Raw genomic sequence first — 25,576 nt, forward strand, 5'->3', positions numbered from 1 at the left:
AGCCCAGATTATCTTGACCATCTCTATCATAATCGTGTTTTACTACCCAAATTCAAATCAGACACAAATAGCTCATCCCTGCTTTCCATTATTATTTCTTAAAATGCAAAGCTGCAGGTGTGGCTAGGAATGAAACAAACGTGTCACACATGTTTGTGAATGTTTTTGCTCATAACTTAAGCCTGAATGAAGCAAGTCTTGACAAAAACCTATAATAATTCTTTCCCTGTCAAGCTACGCAAACTTCATTGGGGGTACAGAGCACCCGTGCTTAAAGCTGCTGTTTTGGCACCTTTCAGTGGGTTCAGAATGTTGTTGTGCTTCTCCCATTCTGAAGACAGTTATCATTACATATAGTGCCAGTGTAGCTATGAATTTGCTTAAGACCAAGAGGCAAAGCAGGCTTGGATAGAGTGAAAAACTAATAACTAATCTAATAAAACTAATAATCATGTACAAACACGTAAAAGAGCTAGCAACATGAGTAGTTATTCTTCAGATCTCATAATCCTGTGGGCCAAGACTATTTACAGGTTAATGTGATCAGTCTATGAGGTGGCTAATTGTCTCGAGATTTATAAAACAAACCATAAAAGCATTTTTAAAGAAATGCAGAAATGATGGCAGAATTAGGCCAATTGGCTTATTAGGTAGTCAAATTGGAGATCAGAAGTTAACTGGCTATAGTATGCATGTATGAAAGTATACCGATATTTATATATGGCCATATATATATGTAGATAAAAATAATTATGTTCATAGATTGCTTCCTTATCTCATTTCATATTCAACTTCAGTCTGTCATGGCTGTCTTTTCTTCAGTGCCTTTGTAAAATGTAACATTCTGATGTTAAATCATAAAACTGCCAAGCCTTTCTTATTCTCACGAAACTCTTAGCGTCTGGAATGAATACTGGGGGCTGATTCGCACTGTTTACCATCTGCACAAGCTATGTAAATACGCAAGAAATGAAAGGGAGATTTATGGCACCATTATTATGGTCTAACAGCAATATTTCAGTAATGCTTCCTTCTAAGATTTACCTTTGTTAATTTTCATGCTTGCCGTGGTTTTTGTTTCATTTACATCACAGCTAAAGATGTCTAGCATCATTTCAAGACCTAACTATACAAATGCAAAGTAACCTAAAGCATGTAAAAGCAGATAAAAATTATGTTTCTTATGATAATGAGATAATCAATACAATCACTTATATGTTATATGATGATTTAACTTAGACGTGGGGATGGCAAGCAGGTTTCTCTAGAGTACGACACTATGCCACCAATTTGTACAAAAAATTTTTCCTTTGGCATTATTAGTCATGGTTACTGATGAAACACGAAATGACTATTTGTTTTCTGAAATTCTGTCCAAAATTATGAACTAGCCTAAATCAACATTTTAAACTCAAATGCCCCCAGTAAAGTTCTCAATTTGGGATATTCTCCCCAGATCTTACTTTTTGGAGTTTCCATGTGTGTCACCGAAGGACATGGAGCCATTGAAATTCAAGTTTTAGGTAGGTAATTCTTTGTGCTGGCGCATGTATTGATTGCCTTTTATCTACCTGTATATGCATCTGTACAGCATCACTGTCAGTGCGTTTCACCCCAAGAGAACACAGATGTCTTACTAGTGCAACATGTGATAGCAGTGTAAACTTTAAAAGAATCTCTTTTGTGGCTTTAAGTCATAAATTCAGGCATTCAGTTTTCCATGTTTCCTGCTCACTGTGCATAAAGTGCTGCTTAGGAAGCTGACAGAAATGCTGTTTCATCCTGAGACATGATGCTGCCTGGCTTCATGGCTCACTTTAGTCCTGTGTCAGGCAACACTGCTTGTAGGATGGATGCATGTGTCCCCTGAATTTCTCTCCTGCTCTAGTAGGGCCTTAACACTTCCTGCAATGAAAAGCCAACATCTGCAGTTATTCCAAGTTACGCGGTCTGCAGTCTTCAGGTTTTAGGTTGCCCAGCCTGAGGGTAGGTAGCTCAGTCCCTTCAGCTAAGGCTGAACCACTTAGATGTTTTTAATTTCTCTGAACCAAAAAGTGCTGTAGGCCTCCATACCAGTGAGAAGCCTAATACTTTTCTCTTAAATGTCTTCTTAATAGACTTTGCTGTTGTATTTACTAGAGAAAGAACCTCCTATGGTGGTCACTATTGGTGGTAATGACCGATGTAAATAACAAGAATCTGCACGGCAAGCCCAGGCTTAAGTATAAACATAGCAAATAGCTGCTGGCAGCCTTTTATTTTCAAAGGTTTTGCCTCCTATGCAGCTTTGTGACTCACAGAGTTGTCCTGTCTTTGGCAGAGGAGAAAATTTATCCTTTTGCATACTGTGGTTAGGCATCAATATTTACCTTACTGGCAATTCTTGTGATTCCTATCACTGTAGACCATTCCTGTGCTCAGGTGCCGTCCTTCTACTCCAGGAAAATGAGACTGGTATGGAATCAGGTATCATACCTAGCTTTCGACGCAGTACATTTGTTCTGTCTTGGTATATTTTGTTTTTCCTTTTTTCCTAATTGGGAATTCTAGAGGCCCTTTAATCAGTGCACTCCGTGCTCTCTTGAACAATATATCCTTCTATTTGGCTCTTAAGATTCCTGTTTCCTTTCAGATAGATATAGTTTCCCTTTTTCCACTTGTCTTCTCCTCCTCACTTTTTATGTATTTTGTATTAAGAAAGAGACAGCAGGAAAAAAGCCCTGCTCAAAATAGAGGGTTAATGTTTCTGACGTGAGAACACTTTGCCAAATTAAGCCCATAGAGATTAGTTGTCTCTCTGTCCATTATGGTTGGATAAAGTGATTTTAGAGTGACTAAAAGCATAGTCTAGTAACAAAGCAATTTCTTTCCACATAATTTTCTATGGCATCTGTGGTTTGTGTCTTTGTTCTCCTACTCTCCATGACTACCATTTTTCCTTCGGAATTTTTAAGTGTCTGCAGGGGACAATCACAAACCAAGGACAAAACCAGATTATTTACCAGTAACTTGAGTTCTCCTACGCCATCATTTTCTCCACAGAGCCATTCCAGCTCCCCCCTCCCCAGTTTTCCTATTCAGAGATAGATTTTTACAGTCAGTTTGGAATGAAGTAGGAGGGCATAGTAGTGACTCACACATCTGCCAGAGGTAAAATGGCATTCAATGCATGCGCTAGCGCAATTTGTACTTACCTGAAATTTGACAACTTCAACAGCTCTTTGATGTCTGACATGGCGATCTCATAAATTTCTCTAAAGACTGCGGAATTTGTGGAAGAGGTAACCTTCCCCCCCAAAAAAAGGGAAATTCAGTTACTGGTAAGTAATACAGTTTTATTAAAGATGTCAAGCCATAAGGATTCCTGCTCATCCCCCAATAACCATGCCATTTACGTAGTGTACCAAATTGATAATCATTATGGAAGTATTTTACTCTGAGTATAAATGAACTAAACATTCCAGATTCTTTTCATATTTTTTATTACATGAAAATTTCAAACGTGCTTGGCAGAATCTTGAAGGCAAAGAGTTTTCCGAGAGCATGAGATGATACTAAATTTGCCAGACTTCAGTTGTGATATGTTTTTATCCCCCTGTAAAAATCTGCAATTTTTGTAGCTCTGACTCCACAGATATAAAAACTCCAACTGATTTCAGTTGCTCAGAATAAATTCATTAAAAAAAAAAAAAAAGAGAATTCCCCTGTACATCTTGACCCAAAACTAAATGAATTAATAACAAGTCTCTTGAATTCACTGGGCTTTGGATCCTTTTCTTCTGAGCCTGTAAAATTTCAACGTAGTTAAAGTGCTTAGAAACAAAGGAAAAAAGATGCTTAGGAAAATTACTAAACAACATCTGGTGTGTTCATGTCTGCTTCATTCTACTCAACTGTGAAACAATGTTTTTCTTCTTTACTATGTTATAGGTAAAATGTGTAAGAGAAATATCGTTATAAATAATCCTTTAAAACAACCATGTTTCTGCCTAACCATCAAAGCATCTTTCTATTTGCAGACATCTAGGAGCAATAACTTTCTTACTTGTAAATACTATAAACTTTCATCCTATGCAAGAAATTATCAGAATGGCTTCTAAGGACTTTTCTTAAACCTTCCATTTTTTTGTCTTTATTAAACTTTCTTTTTTCTCAAGCTCCTCATAATCTACATTGTGACTTCCTGTGTTTATAAGACTTCTCATGTTTATTTCAGTGCCAGTTTATATTCATTCTAATTTTAATTTTCCAGTTTTAATCTTTAAGGGAAAACAGTATATAGGAACATGCTCTCAGACAAATAATTATTTCACTGATGTAGTTGTGTTTGATTTCAGTCAGCTAGTCTCAGTGAGCTCAGAATCAAACCCAACATGTATTAGGAACCTGATAACCACAAAATTATCAGTAGCTGTGTAATCCACTATATCCTATGACCACATCAGGAGGGAATATTTCTGGGAATACGTCCCATTGCCAGGGGCAGAGGGAATTATGAGTCCATATCTCAAGTCTGGACCAGATCCTAGTGTAGGAGAGTAGAGGAGACAGATATTTTAACGTTGTTGCTTAGCCTAGAAGTTTGCTCTGTGTCAGAAATGCTTTTTTGGTTTAAAGAATAGTACTACGAACAGAAATGCTAACTGACTGTTGTACTTTCTTTTTATGTAGATACCCTGCAGTCACAGCTTATCAATATGGGTGTTATTCCTACCTTAGTGAAATTGTTGGGTATTCATTGCCAAAACGCGGCTCTGACAGAGATGTGCCTTGTTGCATTTGGCAACTTAGCAGAACTTGGTAAGTCCACAATATTAATCTCCAATTTACATCCAGTTTTTGTAAAGTTAAATCTCAAGACTAACAAAAGCCTTGCACTGATGCTTATTCCATTACTTTTGGTACACTCAAAATTCAAAGCAAGCAATTTCTGCTTATTGTCTCCAAAACCTATAGTTGTCTCTTTTTTTCCCTTTTAGTAACTGGTACTTAGTACAACCTTACATTTTATGTTAACGTTCTTCAGTGCAACTACGCACATTTTAAATCACCTAAATAGTATTTCCTGAATGCTGCTACTTACTGTGAATTATTTATTAATATTATAAATAATGTATCCTGGTGTAGCTCCACAAAGTTATGTTGGGATTAAATTTGGCTCATGGCAATCTCTGAATGAAACTGAGGCAGGCACAGTTCATAAATCTGCCTATACAAAGTTCTTCTAGGTGTGGAGTTTTAACATGTTCTAGAGTAAATACTTACATGTATAACCCATGAACACTACTAAGTTGTAGATGTTATTTTTAGCAGGTTTAGTTACAACTTCATTTAAATTGAAGTTTGTGGTCCTGCTTTGATTCAATGTCTTTGCAAGTGGATTACGTTTCATGGGTATTCCACAAAGTGTAACCCAACAGGTTGTATGGGCCCATGTTTTATTATCACTTGTGATTTAAACTGCTGTTCTTGTTCTGCCAACCTATTCAGAGAAATATTAGTCTTTTGAGTTTTTTTGCACTGGAGTACACTAATATAGCAGTTATGATATCATCCTATATTTCTGAGAAGACTTAGTTCAAAATATGAAAAATATATCTGTGAGTTTGTACTATTTGGTGACCTGAAGTAATTCACAGCTGTCCTAAATTCATAGATACCAAGGCCAGAGAGAAATCATGTTATCTAGTGTAGTCTGATCACACACATAATGCCTTTGCTTATAGCAGACAAGTCTACTTAACTAAACCAGGGAAAGAACCATCAAAACAGCACTAAAGAAATGAATAGATCAGAGATCTTCAAGACGGGCACTCTGTGTTGTGTCTGCACAGCAGGAAGTATAATGCAAGTCATATACTGGAAGTCCTAGTGCTAAAATATGACTAAAACCAGTATAATAGTTTTAGTACTATATAATATATAAGTATATTATATAATAAATGGAATCTTCATTGAGAACTACACTTCCTTTCCCTCTTTGGAAAGATCCAGCATGGCCAGTTGAATAATAAGAACCATGAGAAAGAAGCGTAAGAGCAGCTGCTTCCCATCCTGTTCCCAGATGCTGAAAAGATACTCGTTCTTTAAGATTGGCACCAAATTAATTTAGCTTGCAATACTTTAATCTCCCTTAAGGAATAGCATAGTCAGTCACCTTGTAACTGTAATATTTTATTTTTGCCTGCAACTTAAGGGAATTTTATTGTCAGGTTGTCATTTTTCATCACTTAAGAGATAGCTGAATTCCACAGCTCCCTTGAGAAGCATTATACAAAACTCTTATTTTGTGTCAAAGCAGGGCAAAAACCCAATAGAGAGAGTGATGGTTCTGCTTTTAAAAATACTGGAAAGGTCAAAAATCCACTTAGAATATACTATGCAGTCATGTGTACTGAGATAAAACAATAATGGGATGTGTACAAAAGGGTCTAGGTCTGCAGCTGATGCTTTTCCCCGGTCCTTGGGGTCAATTCTACATTAAAATAATTGCTAACCATCCATTAGAGCAGTAGGAAAGGTGCTGGAAGATTTTCTAACTACAGACAGCCCTCAGGAGGTGGCAACTGGAGAATGCAGAACACCAGCCCTACCACGTGCATCCCCTGTAATACTGCCAGTGAGGAGGAATAAGATACAGGCAATGGAGTAAGAGATGCTTTTGTTGAATCTACACTTGAAGAACCGCTATCTGCTGGCTACCCTCCTGGTAGCAAATCTGTAAAGCTGCTGTATGCTATCTGGGCAGTGTGAAATGACCCTGCAACAGCCACGCACAGGTTTCAAAGGAAATGTCACCATCGTGAAACCATGTAAATTTTAAAGCATCCAATACAACCCTTCATGTCTGCCATAGAAAATGCAGTATATAATCTGTTAGTCGTCTTCGTAATCTGAGGGAAATCAAAGACTTAATATGTATTTTTGTGATGTTACCATTTCTATAGCTACCTTTACATTCCATTGGGCAGAAACAGACCCAACAGCCTCGATCATATATTTATATATTTTTAACAGCCTTAATCATAATTATTTCAGGTCAGTACATTTTCCGTAAATTGTTAGACATTTTTCTTTTCTTTTAGTGACAAGCACGAGTCTATTGTTCTTGTCTGTGAAGAGCACTATTAGTCATCTTACTGAATAGATCTCGTAATAAAGAGAAAAAAAATTGTCCTACCTTTTGATGTGGTTTGTTTACTTGATCCTGAATTTTTCCTTTTGCTTCACAGAGTCAAGTAAAGAGCAGTTTGCCTACACAAACATCGCTGAAGAGCTTGTGAAACTGTTCAAGAAGCAAATAGAGCATGATAAAAAAGAGATGATTTTTGAAGTTTTGGCTCCCCTGGCAGAAAACGGTGACAATTTGATTTTTTTTTTTTTTACCTTACACTATTTTTTATTCATACCTTTACACGTATTTTGGTATATCAGTGTCTTTTTCAGAGACTAAATGCAGAGTAAGTGGCTGCCTCGCTCATAAGCCACCATGGTTGATCTTGTGATGACAGTTTCATATGATGTGAATAGGTCTTAATTGTCTGAACATATTACAGGAGGCAACAAATTGTTGATGCTAATTCAATTTGTATATGATTATGTTGTATTTTATTCCCTGTACCTGCAGTGGGAATATCAAGAGATGCTTTTTAGAGGGCTTTACAACATCTGTCTGCAAAACGCTGGCTCAAGCACTCGTAGTCCATTACAGCACCAGGACATCAGTCATTGTGTCATTTCCTGGGATCACAGAACCTCTGGCAGTTCCATTTCCTAGGGACATACTTTTGCAAGAGGCTTGTTAATTGCAGAGCTGAGAGCTGGATGCTCTACCCCTACTGTTCATTGAGAGATCACATCAATTTAATTTGGGTGTTTGGTGGCATATATTATGGTAGCCCCAGGAGACTTGAGTTTCATTCATTGCTCAAGCCAGGGCAGGAGGTGATGTGTGCCTGATCACCGCTCCAGCAGGTTCCTCCCAAATGAATTCTGGGTGGTTTGTATAATCTACCATCTGCCCTAAAGGGAAATGAGGAAATGAGTTAACAGGTGGAGCTGGACTGAAGTGGGAATCAGTTCCGAGTATAGAAGACATCACAGTATTTGATGGCTCTATAACCTTGTTTTAATCACCTCAGCATTAAAGCTTGTTTGAATGGAATAAATTATTAGACAGACTTGTAAACTCTAAAGATCTATGTTTTATCCTACTCTGTTGTACAGACTTCTATTTAAAAAGTTATTTTGTCTTTTAGGGGGTATGTAAAAACAGGACTCCTTTTTTCAGTTCTAAAAACACATTTTGCCAAAATATATTAATTTGTCACATAATAACTAATAGTTACGAGTTGATTATAGTTATAATATATATATGTTATATAATAGTTATATTAGTATATTAGTTGATAGCTCCATCCTCAGTGACTGACACAGAATTGGGTCTAACCTTTTGCAACTTTGACATATTTCAGTTCAAATGCTTAATTTTTCTTAGACTATGTTTTATATTCACAATAAAATTTGGTAAGGTAAGTTTACTGCTGCCAAATATAATTCAGGTGCTTGCATGTTATGAGGTAGTCAGCTGAACTCTTCCACTCTGGTTAAATATTTGATTTCGCTGTGCTGATACTGTTTAGGTGCTTTTTGATTGTAGATAATTAGCAATAGGTCAGCAGGCAAAAACATCTAAACAAAATATTTGCTGAGTCTGCGTTTTGGTGGTTGGGGTTTTCTGAGATTTTGTTTTGTTATTAAGGACACTGGTGTAGCAATTTATATCTTAAATCATAGCACACCTGCAACTCAGTATTCTGTAACTAAGGAAACTCTATTTTTTAAACTACCTCAGTGCAAAAGTACCTATTTAAATCCCAGCTGGATATTTTGCATTCCTTAACAAAGTTCACAAGAAGGTCAGATGCTCTTACAGGAAAAATTAATTTCACTCAGGCAAAAAGCCTAGTGGCAACAAGAAACAGAGTCAGTCACATCCTTCACCAAAGGCAGAACACTCCTCACCAAACTGGCACTTTCAAACTATATGAAAATGTAGTTTACAAATATACATAGTATACTATAGTATATAGTGTAAAAAAAGTTTCTCTAAATTTATTAGCAACAAAGGAGGGCTAAGGACAATCTCCATTCTTTATTCAGTGTGGGGGGAAACAGTGCCAAAGGGGGAGGAAAACACTGAGGTACTTAATGCCTCCTTTGCCTCAGTCTTTAATAGGAAGACCAGTTGTTCTCTGGGTACCCAGCCCCCTGAGCTGGAAGACCGGGCTGGGGACCAGAACAAAGCCCCCGTAATCCAAGGGGAAATAGTTAGAGACCTGCTACACCACCTGGACACACACAAGTCTATGGGACCGGATGGGACCCACACAAGAGTACTGAGGGAGCTGGCAGAAGTGCTCACCAAGCCACCTTCAATCCTTTATCAGCAGTCCTGGCTAACCAGGGATCTCCCAGTTGACTGGAGAGTAGCAAACGTGATGCCCATCTACAAGAAGGGCCAGAAGGAGGATCTGGGGAACTACAGGCCTGTCATTCTGACCTCAGTGCTGGGGAAGGTTATGGAGCAGATAATCTTGAATGCCATCACGCATCACCTACAGGACAACCAGGTGATCAGGCCTAGTCACCGTGGGTTTATGAAAGGCAGGTCCTGCTTGACTAACCTGACCTCTTTCTATGACAAGGTGATGAGGGGAAGGCTGTGGATGTTGTCTACCTAGACTTTAGTAAAGCCTTTGACACCATTTCCCCCAGCATTCTCCTGGACAAACTGGCTCCTCATGGCTTGGAGAGGTATACTCTTCACTGGGTAAAAAATTGGCTGGATTGCCGGGCCCATAGAGTTGTGGTGAATGGAGTTAAATCCAGCGGATAACCCATCACAACAGGTGATGGCCTTATTGTTAAAACACCATTTCATGCAGAAAGCTAAGAGAAATCCATTTGATTGCACATTTCTGCAGAGGTTTGTGACTGTGCTTTCTAAAATCAGCATATAAAAACTACCACAATCACTTTCACCTAACAAAAAACATAAAACAGCATCAGATGACCTGCTATTCCCACCTAACAGAAAGGGAGTTTTGGCATGTAAAGGAGCTTCCCAGTTCCAAGTTCACAGGGAGAAAAAAATAATCTGTTACGGTTGTGTCGTAGATACAACAGAAAAAATATTGCTCCCAAGTCCTATTTCACCACATGAGAACATGTTTATCGCCTTCTCTGTTGAGCCTTGTTACCAATGACAACAAAGAAATTAGTTTGCCTCACCAGTTTCCAGCTTTTCTTCAATCTCAACAAATTTCTCTCCCAACCCAGCCTTTTGGATTTGGCTTTACTGTACTTCTCCTGCAGCCCTTTCAATGAATGGCAGAGATCATGGCTCAGCTAAAAGGAATGGGTAATTACTTGCTCTGAGATTTCATCAAGAAGTTCTACGTTTTATACTTGCATGTCTCCATGAAGTCAGTAGCTCTTCTGTACGTAACGTAGATGAAGAAATCCTAAGTTTGTTCTGCAGCACAGGCAGTCGTCTTTGGAAAGCCCAAACACAGCACAGTCATGAGTCGGCTGCGTGATGACTGAGATGCCAGAAGTTTACTGCAGAGAAATATCCTCATTGTTGAGAAGTGAAGAGCAGCTCCATGCAGCTTCAGCACATAGTTGTGCTCTGAAGGCAATCCAGAGCCAGGGGAGCACCTGGTAGATGAATAGTAACAGAAGTTGGCCCTGAGAATATAAAATTTTTAAAATTCAGTTTTACCTACACAAGCTGTCAGCAAAACCATTGACATCACTACTTTTTTCCACCCCAGTCTGTCCTCTCTGTGTATACAATAGATGTATTTAAAACCATGGTTCTGACTCTGTTATCCATGCTATTCTTTAGATGTCATTAAACTGCAGCTGGTTGAAGCAGGCTTGGTGGAGTGCTTACTTGAGATCGTCCAGAAGACTGTGGACAGTGACAAAGAGGATGATATTGCAGAGCTTAAAACAGCTTCTGATCTTATGGTTTTATTATTGCTTGGAGGTAAGTACAGCGTGACACTACTTTCTGCAAAGCAAGAGAAGATACCTGTAATGTCATTTGGCTGCAGAATTTTACTATTTATCATTTTTCTAATTAACCTAGAGGACCTTCTACCTGCCAGTTAACATTTTATGGGTCAGATTTTGTCCCTCATCCCATTGCAGGACTGGATTAAGTGTAGTGAAGCCAGCAGAGCTTTACAGATATAAAGAGAAGAATTTTCCCTAACACACACTTCTTTGGCTTGCTGACTGTCTATGCTTTTTACCCCAGATGAATCCATGCAAAAGTTATTTGAAGGAGGAAAAGGCAGCGTGTTCCAAAGAGTACTTTCATGGATTCCTTCGAATAGCCATCAGCTACAGCTTGCAGGAGCATTGGCTATTGCAAATTTTGCTAGAAATGGTAAGAATATACCATAATAATTTATATTAATTTATCTGTGCCATTCTATCATGCTCTGCCTGTACAGCTACAAACAGAAACTGCATACGTGGTATTGAGCTATACAGCAGCATCAGTAGTTTTATACTTCACAGTTCTGAAAAGCATTAAGCCTACTTTAAAAAAAACTGTCTCACATTTGTAGAGAGATACAGGGGCTTTGTGACTCCTTCAGTGTTTCTTATATCACTCTTCTAAATTCGTCAGGAGCACTGCAACTCCCATTGATGGTGGTGGTCAAATTCTCAACAATAAAAGCTAAAAAAGAGCAAGGAAATAATCCTTCTATTCTTAAAAAGCTCTTGTAAAAATCTTAGTAATAATTTTCCATCCACAAGTGACTTGTCTCATCTCACACAGACGGAAACTGCATCCATATGGTGGATAATGGCATAGTTCAAAAGCTGATGGATCTGCTAGACAGACATGTGGAGGATGGAAACGTAACCGTGCAGCACGCTGCACTGAGTGCTCTCAGAAACCTGGCTATTCCTGGTAAGCGTCACTTTGCATTGCGGATTACCCAAGGGTGAAATCCTGTTCTCCCACTGCACCCTGCCAGGGGATGAGGGTGGGAGAACTGACTGACAGGCCTAGAGGCAGGTCACACTGCTGCTTTTCCTTCAGGCCCATCATCACTTTTATGTCTTTCGCACAGCAGTTGTGACCAGCCGTTTTAAATACATCACAGGCCTATTAACCATCATTTGCCACTTTGATCCCACAGTATCATTTCCCACCAAGGAAGGGACAGCTTTGTAACAGGCGGGGAGCTGAGGCAGCCTCGGATAAAATTTCTCAATCCTTTCTGTCCAGAGCACTGCATTTTCTTTTTTTGTTTGTTTCATTTGGGATCTCTCTTACAGCTGAGAATCCCCACCAGAGAGCAGCACCCACTTTGTTGAAACTCTGCATCTTACTGTAACCTCCTCTGGCTTTGACAACTCACAAATTAGAGCTACAGATAGACTGTTAGAATAGCCAGCCTACTGCAATTAGGTGCTGTTTGTAGGCAATGAACTGAATGCTAATTTTCTCATTTTTAATAACTTAATTTGCATGAGTTTTGATTACCCCGGCATAAGGGCAGAGCACATGCACATAAAAACAAAGCAAGTCTGTAATACTTGTGTACGCTTTCTCATACCAAGCCAAAAATAAGTCTTTCATCCATTTAGCCTTATTTTACTCTTTTCAGTTTTGACAAACAATAACTTGCTCAAAATGATCATGCACACATAACTAAACCCTTGCAGCTTTAATGGTATGCCATTTGCTTGCTTTTACTCAGGTGAGTAATTCCGTTAGCTTCCATCAGTCAGCAAGTTTCCCTCTAGCCTGTGCTCAGGGATGCCTGCCAGAGACCTACATAAGATTTAACATATATTGTTATAGAAAAATTAGCAAGAAATAACTGGCCTCAGTGATGAACTGCTTGTTAAATGCTACTCTGAATGTGAAGTAAGTACTTTTTCTAAGAACAATATTGGACCAAGTTTGCACCTTGCATATATTTCAGAGAGCTCCATGAAACTGGAGAACTTAGACTAGTGGCAGGGACGAAAGGGGGGGGGCAGTACAACAACTACAGGCTCCAGACATGTCGGGCCAGTGTTGTTTATGTTAGTACATACAGTATTATATTAGTAAAGTATTGGAACCAGGTAAGAGGTTATTCTGCTGATTAGCTGCTTTAGTTCCTTTGCCTGTGTGAAATAGAATGATGTTAGGAATCGGGGAAGTTTCCTCATATTTTGGGGTTCAAGTACTAGCCTGAGCTTCTGCTTCATGCATTTTGTGGAAAATGCCTTTCCTAGACCAAGGGGGAGAAGTCGAGCCTTCAGTTTATGTTCAGGGTCAACACTGGAAACTGAATGTGCATGCTAGGAAAAAGCACTTAATTTCACACCTGTGTCTTAGCAACCGTGACATTTTTCCACAGTGCAGTATTGTCAGCACACACTCAGGTTCCTGAAGTCTGTGTTCACAAGCTATTTTTCAAACTGTGTCTGAAAATGTGCTCCAAGACTGTCTTAGAAATTAACGGCATCTTCCAGAAATGTTCTTCAGATCATTCCTGTTCTTTATTCATGCAGTTGTAAATAAGGCTAAGATGCTATCAGCTGGTGTTGCAGAAGCGGTATTGAAATTTCTCAGATCGGAGATGCCCCCTGTTCAATTCAAGCTGCTGGGAACATTAAGAATGTTAATAGATGCACAAGGTAAAAATAAGCTTCTCCATGTTAAGTGATTCTCTTTGGTTCAGTCTGTGATATGCTGCCAAGATTCTTACAAGAGGGAAGGAAAGGGGGTTTTAAAATTTTATTCCTGAAGCCTTGGAATGTAATACATATGCAGAGGGAGAGGAATGTGGGTTGATTTTTTTTTCAGAACTAAATTGACTACCAGGGACCCTCAGAATAGGTGTCAAATGCTTGTTTACTCTTGTACTTCAGAACTCTCCTACACTGTCACATTACGAGTATGTATTGAGGCGTGAGTGTTTTAAGCTACCACTCCTGTTTTGCTGCTCACTTACTGCATTTCCTGGCTGTTCCCGGCTCCTTGGAACTGGCTAACGCGCTGCTTAATTGATAAACTGCAATTTCAAAATGAACAAGCACCTTCTAGTTTAAGCTTGTTCCAGGATGAGGATTTGTAAAATCAAAGTCTGTTAAAAAACAAAAGTAGTTAATGAGATAAATTAGCCAAGTGTTTATTTTTGACCCAGTCCTGCAGGTTGGTTTGTTGTTTTTTTTTTTCAAAAGATCCATTCTAGTTCTAGCAAAGCTATTGAAAGAGAAATTCATTGAAGACACTTACATGACTTACAGTCTAGAAAAGCTAATCTAGCTGACCACAGTGCTCCCCTTCTGGCAGCGGTCCCTTCTGATTTTAAGTTTTTGAGCTAGCTCACCTGGGAGTGCGACATCGCCTGTGTTTTCCCTACTGTTAATGAATGCACAGGCCTCATCAACGGGGCTGATAAGGTGTTTTCAAAAACCAGATTATGAATGTTTCTCTGTATTGTTTCCATTTTGACTGGCTTTACTTTCTTCCATGCAGCCTAGACTTTTCCCACTGTTAATGCAAGCTAGCAAAGTTCTACATAACAACCTCTTCTAGTCAGTAACTTCCAGCCTATTTTTCTAGCACTTGCTTAAAAAATGTGACAACTTTTTTGTTGTGTTGTTGGCTCCGGCATCATGTAGCAGAAGCAGCTGAGCAGCTGGGCAAAAACGTAAAACTGGTGGAACGGTTGGTGGAGTGGTGCGAAGCCAAGGATCACGCAGGTGTGATGGGAGAGTCCAACAGACTACTTTCCGCACTTATACGACACAGCAAATCAAAAGTAAGTTAATGGTGAAAAACGTTGGCTTGTAAAAACGTCTGTGCTTAGTATTGGTAGCCGAGGCCTCCTGTATGCAATCCTTTTAGAGAGCCAGGCTAGCTAATTCCTGTGTTACATCTCCTCTGCCTCTGGGACCTGCCGGTCAGACGCAAGCAACAGGTTTAACTGCGCGCTGGAACTACGTAGTTAAAAAAATAAATTGAAACGAAGCAAAGCAATTTCAGGGTGGCAGGCCAGTTGAAGGAACACTGTTAGGATTCACGTGGGTAAGTATTGCCTCATTTTCATTTGGATTGTAACTCTCAGAAGTTCAGCGTGCCGTATTTTCTGTATTTTAATGACACTATATATGAAGAATCATTGTTACGATTCTCAGTTGTTCTGATCTTGCCTATATATTTATGTAAGATTGAGATCTAGAAATAGTCTGTCCCCTGCTCTTCACATAGCATATTTCAGAGTTTTAAGATTCAAATGATCATTTCTAATGATCCATTAATTCCAAATTCTAACAGAAGCTTGCTTATGTGTGGCAAAAGAAATGACATCAAGAGAAACTGTGGGACAGAGGAGTTCTGTCCCTCCTGTCACCTTTGCATCAAATACCTTTACATAAGCAGTCCAAGTCCACAGTCCTTGCTCAAGAGAGGATTAGGCAAAACATGGCCATAGAAGGGACAAAAATATCTCCTCTGGCAACAAGCTATTTCAGGCTCAGACTTCAGTTAGTGTGGTCTCTGATATGAACACAGGCTGCATGACGGAGCTTAAATAGCAAGTGTGATTTGGACAACTCAGGCTTTAACAGTGACCTCTTCATTCATGCATGGCATTTGAGAAGTGAAAAACATTGTGGACCTGATCTATACCGAGCCGCTCCAAAACAAATCAACAGGATTTCCATAGATTTAAATCTTCGCTGATTTCTGATATTACTGTCTCTTTCTAATGCCCTTTCTCCGTTTTATTTTTAGCCTCTAAAACTGATCAGGTTTCATTTTTTTCCCCAGAGTTCTCATTTTTTCTACGACCCCCCCCAGTCCACAAGATACATGTGTAGACAGCATACGCCACCACAGACGCAAGTGTTTATCAATACTCTCTACAGGAAAACAGAATTCAGTCCTAAATACAGGCACATCTGTGATGGCGTCAAACAGATTAGTACAGAAGTTAACAATTATCACAAATGAACAAGTGTCATTTATGCACTCAAAGGAAACTTGAAGAGGAAAACGGAGCTGAGAGGGTGGGATTTTAATGCTTTTACTGCCCTCTAGGTTTGAATACGAGTACAACTGTATGATTCTTCACAGCACATTAGATTTGAATGCAGTTTTTAATTTTAAAGTATGTGGGGTAATATTTACAAAGGTGACAGTAGTTTAGAATATGTCTCATTCTAAACGATGGAGTAGGTGCTTGTGAGTTAAGCCATACTAGCACTAAACAAACCTGGCTGCTGTCATCTCCGGTCTGTTTGGTACTGCCTTTTGGAGGGTGACGTTCACCTACAAAATAAAAAATTTTGACGTCAAAAGGGGCTGATTGATTCCCAAGGCTTCATATAGCCAAAATTCTACACCAATTCAAATAGAAATTAGCAGTTCCCAGATTATTCCATGAAGCCTCAAAACTGCTTTGGAGTTCCACCAGAAAAATCACAAATAATAAAACACGTCATTGCAAGTAAGGAAAAATATAAAAATACTTACATGCCTGCATACATTATGTAATTCAGAAAAAATAGGTTTTAAATGTGAAATTCTTGAGTAATTAGGCTATGACTTGTGCCACTAGCATCTCCAGTATGATTTTCTAAAAATATTTCAGTTTTCAAGGATTATGATCATCTTGTGTCTGTTTCCTTGCATAAAGAATGTCACTGCCTAGCCTGTGCAAGCACCGGAACACAGCTCATTCTGAACACATCTCAGTTAATGAGTTTTGGCTTGTGGATGGAGTTAGAAAGGGATGTGTGCTTTAAATGGAAATTCAACGTGTTGATGAAAAAACTGAAATCAGATTCTTATTTCAGGAAATAATAGTTATTTCAAAACTTTGTGCACCCACAGAACAAAACAATAATATAAACCAAACCACGTTTCCTTGAACAATTTGCCTTTGGTGTGCCAAGTTACCTGATTTTCAGGCAAACATTTTGCAGCTAGTCATGGGACATAATGGTGAAAACATTAGGTGCAAACTCACTTTTAAAATTATAATTAACAAGTAATCAAAGACCAGAAGTCTTGGTTCATCCTTTGTTACGTATCTAAGTTGGATCAAATTTGGGACTTGAAAACAGAATCCCAGCTGTGTATTTTTAAACTGCTTCAAAGCCATTTCACCCAGTCAGCATTTTCAAGTACACCGTTTCTGTTACATAGTAAGGTGTAACGTTTGTGGTCTCACCTTTCTGAACATTTTGAAGAAACTCAAAATCCATGGAGAGAGAGAAAGGATTTGATAACTTTATTAAAACTATATTCTTCTGTCTTCTTATCCCAAAGATACGGTTTGTTGGGTGCTTTTGATAACCTGCTCTGAACTTCACAACATGAGGAGGGGAAGACCAGTCATCTCTGAACACCAGCTGAGCTCAAACACAACAGAGGGGACTCACTGTTAGGCAACCGAAGGCACACCACGAGAACTTGAGCTACACAGTATAACCTAGAAGAGAGTTAGTTACACGTGTCTTAACTCAGTTGTGGTTAACTGGCCTGGTCTAACGGGCCCTATCTTTAAATTATCTGCTATTACTCCGCAATTATGAGACCCGCGTGTATGTACATTTATCTATAAAGTGATTATATGTGCGTAAAGCCAACGAGTATCCTTACCCAAAGATAACACAGCACCCATTATAACTTTGTCATCTAATCCAGTTTCAATGCAACGCCGAATTTTTTCATTTCTATGTTATTTATTTTAGGATGTAATTAGGACCGTTGTACAGAGTGGTGGCATCAAGCATTTAGTAACCATGGCAACCAGTGAACACGTAATAATGCAAAACGAAGCTCTTGTTGCGCTGGCACTAATAGCGGCTTTAGAGTTAGGTGAGTATCCGAGCGGTTAACTCCACCTCTTTTCTTTCCACTCTGCGTCCAAGAGAAGTTGTAGAGGGGGAGTTGTACGAGTTTCTTTTGCAACGCAGGAAGAGCCTCCTCGTTCCACCTGCCGTTCAGTAGCACAGAAATACGTGACAGTTCCTGCAGACACGGGCAGGCAATGAGGCTACGCAGAAAATTGGAGATTGCTGGAAATACAGTGCCTGCTCCATCATGCTGGTAGGGGATCACGTGATCTAGAAAGGCCTTCAAATATAACTTTCAGATTTTGGGTAAAGCCCAAGGGCTAACAGTTAAGAAAAATCATACTTTAGAGTGGCAACTACGTGACCTGACTACATTCCTATACTGGACTGGTTAATCCCCTTTTGAGGGATTTAGTAAAGCTTTCACTTACCTAATTAGTGAGAGCTAGAGAATACAGGCAGAGGTGGATGATGCCCCCAAATATCTTTATTAAGTTCTTTATTAAGTATCTTTATTAAGTTTATTAAGAAATAGGTGCAAACGTTGCCATATGAAGGCAGAGGAGATTACATGTCTTGACCTGCCGTTATAGTACCTCAGCTTAACAGACAAAAAGGTAAATGCCCAACAGAGGTTTTGTTTATCCTATTTGCTTGCTTATTAACTAAGGTAATGAACTAAACGAGCAACATGACATATTTTTGCTCTCGGTTTCATCTCTTGACATTGTGTACTAGAGGAATGCTATGTTCAACATCCAAATCATTGCCAGTGCATCAGGGAATTGTTTTAATTACAAGGAAAAATGTTCCTATTCACATGAATCATCTAACCCTTCTTAGTCTTGTCTTCAGACATTTAAAGGTTTCGAGCCTGAATTCGGTATATAATGTTTCTTAGAAAACTCCAGAGGAAGTAATTCTCACTCCAATTTTGAAAAGTTTTTCGCAGCCTTTGCAATGGACCCTGAGTTCCCTCTACCGTGGCATCAAGAATTAGGCCATCTGTATTTACTTGGACAAAATTTCCAAAAGCAAATTCAGGCAGTGGAAGCCTTGAAAGCTGAAATATTGCAGGTGTTGGCATAAATCACTAGAAACCCTGGTGGCTTTTCCATCAGCTCGCCGCACATTTAAGATTGGGTTTTATCACTGAACTCTGTGATTTTTCTTTCCAGCAGTTCGGCTATTTTACATTTTTATAGCAAAAGCTGTGTTTCCTGTCATTATACCATCTAATACGTGCTTCAGCTTTATGCCAATGAGTTACGTAGCACAGCACAACTTTCCCTACGGCAAGAGATCCACGTTTCAGTAAATGGCTAACACAGAGAAGCATCAAAGCAAGCGGCACTTCCAGATTCACACATTTTCACTTGTATTTCAGTCACTGCTGAAAAGGATCTTGAAAATGCTCAGCTTGTTCAGATTCTACACAGACTGCTCTCAGACGACAGGAGCGCTCCAGAAATAAAATACAACTCCATGGTGCTGATCTGTGCCCTTATAGGATCTGGTAAGTATTCAGGAGGGGCTACTTCCCCAAGAGCTTTATGTATTTTAACTTAGTTCTCTCTTTTAGCTTGAACATACAACGTGTGCAAACGCACTGTGGGACTGGTCCTGTGTTCACAATGTACACGAGGTTTGATCTACTATGACAATTTATAGCATTTACTTAGTGTCAAGAGAGAGGCTGTTAACTCAGTTTTGGATATCAACTGCAGAAATTGGACTCTAGCTTCTGCAGGATGCAGCTAGCTCAAACTTCAGCTGACAGGAAAGCAATGAAAGGCATTTAAAACCGTACAGTATCAGGCTCTCATTGCAAATATGCAGATAACAAGAATTTTATTTTCACCTTTCGCTGCAAATTCCCTGTCACTGGAGTGCGATGGCTTTTTTTATTGGTCAACTTAGTCAAGTAAAGTTTAGTGAATTTTGCAAGGAGCCTCCTCACTTGTAGTTTTAAATTCCTACAAGAACAGTAGGAAAAAAAATAGAGGCAATATTTGCAAGGACACATGTGCACACAAATGAGTACTTAGTACAACACATAGGCTGTAATCCTGCTTTAGGAGGGCTCCTCACACTTACCTCACTAGGCGGAGTCCTTCCCTCAGCAGCTCTCTCATGCTCTGCCTGCCAGGCGCAACTGTTCGTGGTTGCTTTGAAAGGTGAGGAGGACATGCTGTAACCCATGTCAGCGCCGGACACTAAAGACTAGTCTTTGAGCAAACCCTCTGCTAAAGGTCAGCCTGTTTTGAGGGTAGTGTAGCAAGCTGTGGTTTGATACTGGAACTCCCAGCTGTGTGGGGCAAACAAAAAACAAACCAACAAACAAGAGAAAAGCAAGGTATTATGGGGAAATTGGATTTCCAGCTCAGGTTTCAAGAAGTGGCTACATTTCTTTCATTCAGTTCTTTAAGAAGGATTTACTCCATGGAAGGAGAGCAAATTTCATTCCATAAAGGTTTCCAAAATTTACAGACAACTAAGAACGGTTGAAACGCAGAGCCTGTCTGCACACGACTTGCCAAGTGCGAGACATGTGAAGGTTCTCCAGAGATGAGTTTACAGCAATTGAATTTAATTGATTAAAAGTTATCATTGCTAAGTGCACAATGTCTGTGTAAATAAAGATGCGCGTTTTTCCCCCTTAAAGAGAGTTCACCATGCCTACTCTAAGTGTAAGTCTGCTGTAAGTCCCAGTAAGCATTCACTTCAATGTTAAGACGTAATTTAGTTGTTACAACCTTCTACAGCCATGTTGTGCTTGGGATTATCCATCCATTTTAGAGCAGGAGCCTTTCTGCAGAGGTCCTCCCTCAGCCTCACTGTGATGTTCTTCTGTGTATTCCCACTGCTTCCAACTAAAATAACCATCCTCAGAAATTCTGCCTGAGACTTGCCTTTTCTCCTTCCCTGAGTCCTGTCACCTGCAAGATCGACAGAGTTATTTAAAGTCCAACACCTGTCTGTCTAATCCACCAGAGTAAGGAACAGTCTTCTCTTAGGGCTTTTTTTTTTTTTTTTAGGGTTATCCAACTGGCAGAGTTCAGTCTGCCCCCGCACTCTAAGCTTTGCCTAGACACAAGGCGGCTTAGCCTACTCCCAGGCTCCCAGGGAACAGGCAGCACATTACTGCAATACGCAGCTGTAAAGTTAAGGCCCAGCACATGGCTGACCCCAGTGTTCAGCGCTGCTTCCTGATGACCAGACCTGTGTAAAATTAGCAAGTACATGAGAGGAACAACTGAGCAACCCTGGTATTAACTTTTAACTTTTGTTTGTTTCTGTATGTTTCTGTATTCTACTGTAAACAGATCTGTGAGCCATTTTAAAGTAATTGACCCCAGTATAGTTCCATAAAAGACTAGAAGTCGTTGCACTGGTTTAATTATTGGTAAATTTAATCCTCCGGCGCCTGCTGTTGTAACTATCCTTTGTTACAGGCTATCTGGCATCACATTTAACTTGATATTGCCAACAGCTGTGTGTTAAGCAGTAAATAGGTACATGGTTACATGTGATTTTTGCTGTCTGGAAGTTGCTCTTGCAACTGAGTGAACAGATGGAAAGAGGGAAAAATGAGGACAGTGGAGAATGGTTACATGTGACAAAGAATCAACAAAAGCAGAGCATTCATAGCTAGCACAGTCACCTCTGTGTGTGAGGGTCTCCAGGCTCACAGGAATCTGGCTGGTAAGCAGAAGTATTCAGCCACTGTAAAGCACAGTAAGTTCCTGAAATTCAGTTCAGTAACACCCGCTTAAACGTGACGATATCTCAGGAGAAAGAGAGCAGGAAGTGCTTACACAGCATAACCACCCCAACAGCTTCGCTGACACCGCTCTGTACGTATGGGTTCCCAGGTGCACAGCAGCGTGAGGGTTAAACTGCTGGGAAACTGAAAACCTGTGAACAAGGAGGGAGGTAGCAAGGGAAACAAATGTCTACGTTTGCTATAAAGAAAAAGAAGTAAGTGTGCATAACATGCAGCATTAGTAATCTGAAACAGACGGCTGGGATTTCTCCTGGGAAGCTCAGGGATTAGGCCCCCCAGTGGCACCTGGGAAGCAAAAAATATGTACGTAGATGTTTGCGCTGAGTACGAGTTCACTAGAGCAGCCTGAACAGGGCACGAAACAGAACCAGCTGCTTTGGATCTCAGCTGGGAGATGTCGAGAGTACCGGGCTTCGCGAAAACTCATCAAGTTTAAAAAAAAAAAGCTCACCTTTATGGGTTGTTCCCAACCTTTCCTTATTAGTGCAAAGTACCGTGCAATCCAGGATCGGAATTGTGAAACAGTGTCTCTCAGTTCCAAGGCAAACAAACGCTGCGTACGCAGGCACCATGTTGAGCAATGTGCCATGCGTTGTGTTTGAGCTGAGCGGTAGACGGAGCGCTAACAGTGACCGTCTCATCTCACCCACTTCACACACCCCCACAAACAACTGGTGCCGATTTGATACAGACGAATGACATAGTGAACCTTTCAAGGCAAGCTCACTTGGTCAGGCTAGTTTAAGGAATAGAGCAGAAAAACATTTTCACTAAAATCACTTCCTAAGCATCTGTTTTGGACAGCAGTCGGGTGGGTTTTCCCAACGGCTACGCAACAGCTTCCTCCTCCATCTCTGCCTGAAGTCTGTGGAGACTGTGCGTGCCCCCAGCCCCGGAGAGCTGTCTCACCATCCACAAAACCAATTAAAAAGGCAAATAACGAGGTTACGTGTACACACACATTTTTGTGCTCCTGCATGTGCAGGGCTCAGTAGAAAAGTTTCCCATACTCGCCAAGCTTTTCCATTCTTTTGCCCGTCTCATACAAAGCACCGTTTCTTTTACTATTTCTTTTTCCAGAACCTCTTCAAAAGGAAGTGCAGAGCATGGCATTTCTAGAAGTCGTATCAAAACTCCGCAGCCATGAGAACAAAACTGTTGCCCAGCAGGCCTCGCTAACAGAGCAGAGACTTGCTGTAGAAAGCTGAGGAAGGTCTTCTTTCCAGTGCATCCCATCACAGATTTCACCTTTGTCCTCTGTCCTGCTGCCACTCCTGCTATGTTTTCCACTGTATCACTCGTGCATGCGTGTAACGTCCCCACACAAATTGATGAACTGCTGTAGGTACCCATCCAAAAAGGTTTCTACAAATTCATAGGTGGTGTTAACATGAACCTGTCTCCGCCCGTAACTGTTCTACTTGTATTCTTGTTGCTTGGGCCACATAGTAGAATGTGCATGTTGTAGTCCTATGATGATGTAGAAGTGGTACTACACAATGACTCTTTCCTCACGCCCCCTAACTGCATAACAATGTACTACTAAATTAGGGACAATACAAGATGCAGCAAGTCCAGGCTAGTGTGCTGACTATAGGATTAAGAAGTAAATCTAGCTCCATTTTTGGTGCTTTGGAGATTCGGGTTTGAATGCAATGTACTGCTGTTCATTCACTGGTCTTGCCTATTAATGTCAAACTCGTGGTACCTAGAGGTAACAAATAAAAATTTCAGTGCTCTCACTTTATCCTGTGGTTTGTCCCTTTTTGTATTCACGCGCAGAAGCCGCGACCACACCACCACACGCGGGTGAGGAGCCCTTTTCGTTCCTGGCTCTGGCCCCAACGCAATCACTGCCTTTCAGCTGAGCAAACACAAAGGAAACAATTCCAACCACTTTCACCGCGTGTGCTCACACAGAGGCACTGTGTGGTTTAACAATTGCGCGTTTTAACAGGAATACACTACACAATCCTTACTGCATAAAGCCATGTGGGTGAGAGCGCTCTCAGGCTTGCTTGGGATTGGGTTTTTGTTTGTTGGGGGTTTTTTTGTAGATGGATTTTTAAAGGCATATCTTGCAGCAACTTCAACAGAAGCCCATCAATTGAGAAATGCAGCATGCAAGAGTCTTCCTTTTTCTCCTTTCCTAGGTAAAGGAGTTGGGTAATTGCCAGTTTAAGCATCTCACAGCTGCTCTTTCGTAGGTTTGTAACACACCAGCAAGCAAACCAGCAGACAGCTCTGGCAAAACAGGGAGCAGCTGGGATAGCAGTTTCCAGCAAGGCAGCATGTTATTTTTGACTGTTCAATACCCTTGTCTAGCTTGATCGAGCCCACAATGCACAGAGATCATTAAGATTAAGGCAATTTGATGTGAACTCGGCACTGCCAGTGTTGAAGTGCCACAGCCTCACAAGTTTCAGGCTTCTTATCTATCAGCTGAAGAGGCAAACCCAGAGGCCAAGCCATGCAATCCCATGCCACCTGGTTGCAAAACCATGGCTTTTGACCCTCCCAAATTCACTTCCCAGCTCCATGAAACCACTGGCTATGCCGCAGGCACTGCAGTGGGAAGATGCCAGTCAGGATGGGAAAAGGATTATGTACACAAGTGGGGTGTGAAAAGAAACTTGCCTCAAATAGTTTAAGCTCCAGGACCGTACCAAAACCCAGGAGATGCTACAGGAGCATTCACACAGGAGAGGTTCCACGTCCATTTAATCCAGTGCCAGAAACACAGAAAAAGCCTCTCATCCTGAACTGTTCAACAGCTTCTTACTTACAAAAAAAAAAAATCACATTCAAAAGACATTTGGGCATTAATAGCGCAATAAAGTCACTGATAGAGTGTAGAGCTGTGAACAGAGACCAGGACACCAAATAACACATAGCCTCTGCATGGCTGAATGTAACAGGTATGTTTATAATCACAGTCCACAGTGGACCCACAAAAGCCCAAAAGTTTTCTCAGGCATGGAAATAATTTCCGTTGACTCAACCAGTTTGCAGAATACATTGGGAAGACCAGTTATCAATGACTTACCTGGTTCTAGAAAGGGACTATTCCTTTTGGCATCGGTCTAAGCTGCAAGTGCTCGCACGAGCTGATCATAACCAACAAAGTTGTGACACCAACAGAACTCCCATTTACCTGGTTGTTTAACGGCCTCAGGTGAAGCATTAGCCATACCCTTATTGCCAAATTTTTATTAGGGGTACCGCTGTTAGAGCAAGCTCAAACAAAGTGCTGATACCCTCCTACTTTCAGATGGTTTCCCTGGATGGAGTATCAAGGGACTTACATTTCTAGATAAAATCTGTGCCAGGCCTATACACAGGAGGGAAGTCTGCATAAGGGCAAAGATCGGGGTACATCACAGTAGCAGGTAGTTGAAGAGACGCTATCTGTCCACACAAATGCTGTGCTGCTCTGAAGCATGCTGCAGCCTGCAGGTCATTTCTCTGTAGCTGGTAAGTCATTTATCCTCTGAGCCTCTTTTAGTAAGAGACACGGGGTCTAAGGACATTAATATCATGTGCATATCACTACTTACTTGACTGAAGTGAACCGAACACATTGACTTCAGTGACTGAATTGAAAATGCCGACAGTAGTTCTGATTAGGTGTTCAGCAGATAGATTACACCTAAGCAAAGCTTGACATCTGCTGCTCAGCCTATTCTTATGATGGTGATACCAGATGTGGGGCCTTTTCATTCGTCTACTGCCACAGCAAATCAGGCTAGAACAATCACTGCTGCTGCACCCTGCAGGGCGGGCAGCGCCTCCCTTGTGCGTTCGGTTTGCCTGCATCTGTATGACTTTCGCAAGCCTAGCATCACACCAGTCAGGAAGATAAAAAGCACGTATCTGTTTTTACATTTCACAGTG

General features: G+C 40.4%; 1 protein-coding gene across 8 annotated transcripts in view; it reads left to right on the plus strand.

Annotated features, from left to right (window-relative positions):
- The window catches only part of RAP1GDS1 (Rap1 GTPase-GDP dissociation stimulator 1), a 103,444-nt gene extending 80,015 nt beyond the window's left edge, over positions 1-23,429 (plus strand). For all 8 annotated transcript variants that reach the window (XM_064449989.1, XM_064449993.1, XM_064449991.1 and 5 more), the window contains 10 exons: positions 4,672-4,800; positions 7,233-7,358; positions 10,913-11,056; positions 11,330-11,461; positions 11,861-11,995; positions 13,597-13,722; positions 14,713-14,852; positions 17,791-17,917; positions 19,283-19,411; positions 22,763-23,429. In XM_064449989.1, coding sequence (XP_064306059.1) covers positions 4,672-4,800; positions 7,233-7,358; positions 10,913-11,056; positions 11,330-11,461; positions 11,861-11,995; positions 13,597-13,722; positions 14,713-14,852; positions 17,791-17,917; positions 19,283-19,411; positions 22,763-22,890 — 1,316 coding nt within the window. In that variant the 3' untranslated portion in view covers positions 22,891-23,429. The remainder of the gene's footprint in view (positions 1-4,671; positions 4,801-7,232; positions 7,359-10,912; positions 11,057-11,329; positions 11,462-11,860; positions 11,996-13,596; positions 13,723-14,712; positions 14,853-17,790; positions 17,918-19,282; positions 19,412-22,762) is intronic.
- Positions 23,430-25,576: the final 2,147 nt, after the last annotated feature.

Source organism: Phalacrocorax carbo, chromosome 4 (genome assembly GCF_963921805.1).
Source record: "Phalacrocorax carbo chromosome 4, bPhaCar2.1, whole genome shotgun sequence".
Lineage (NCBI taxonomy): Eukaryota > Metazoa > Chordata > Aves > Suliformes > Phalacrocoracidae > Phalacrocorax > Phalacrocorax carbo.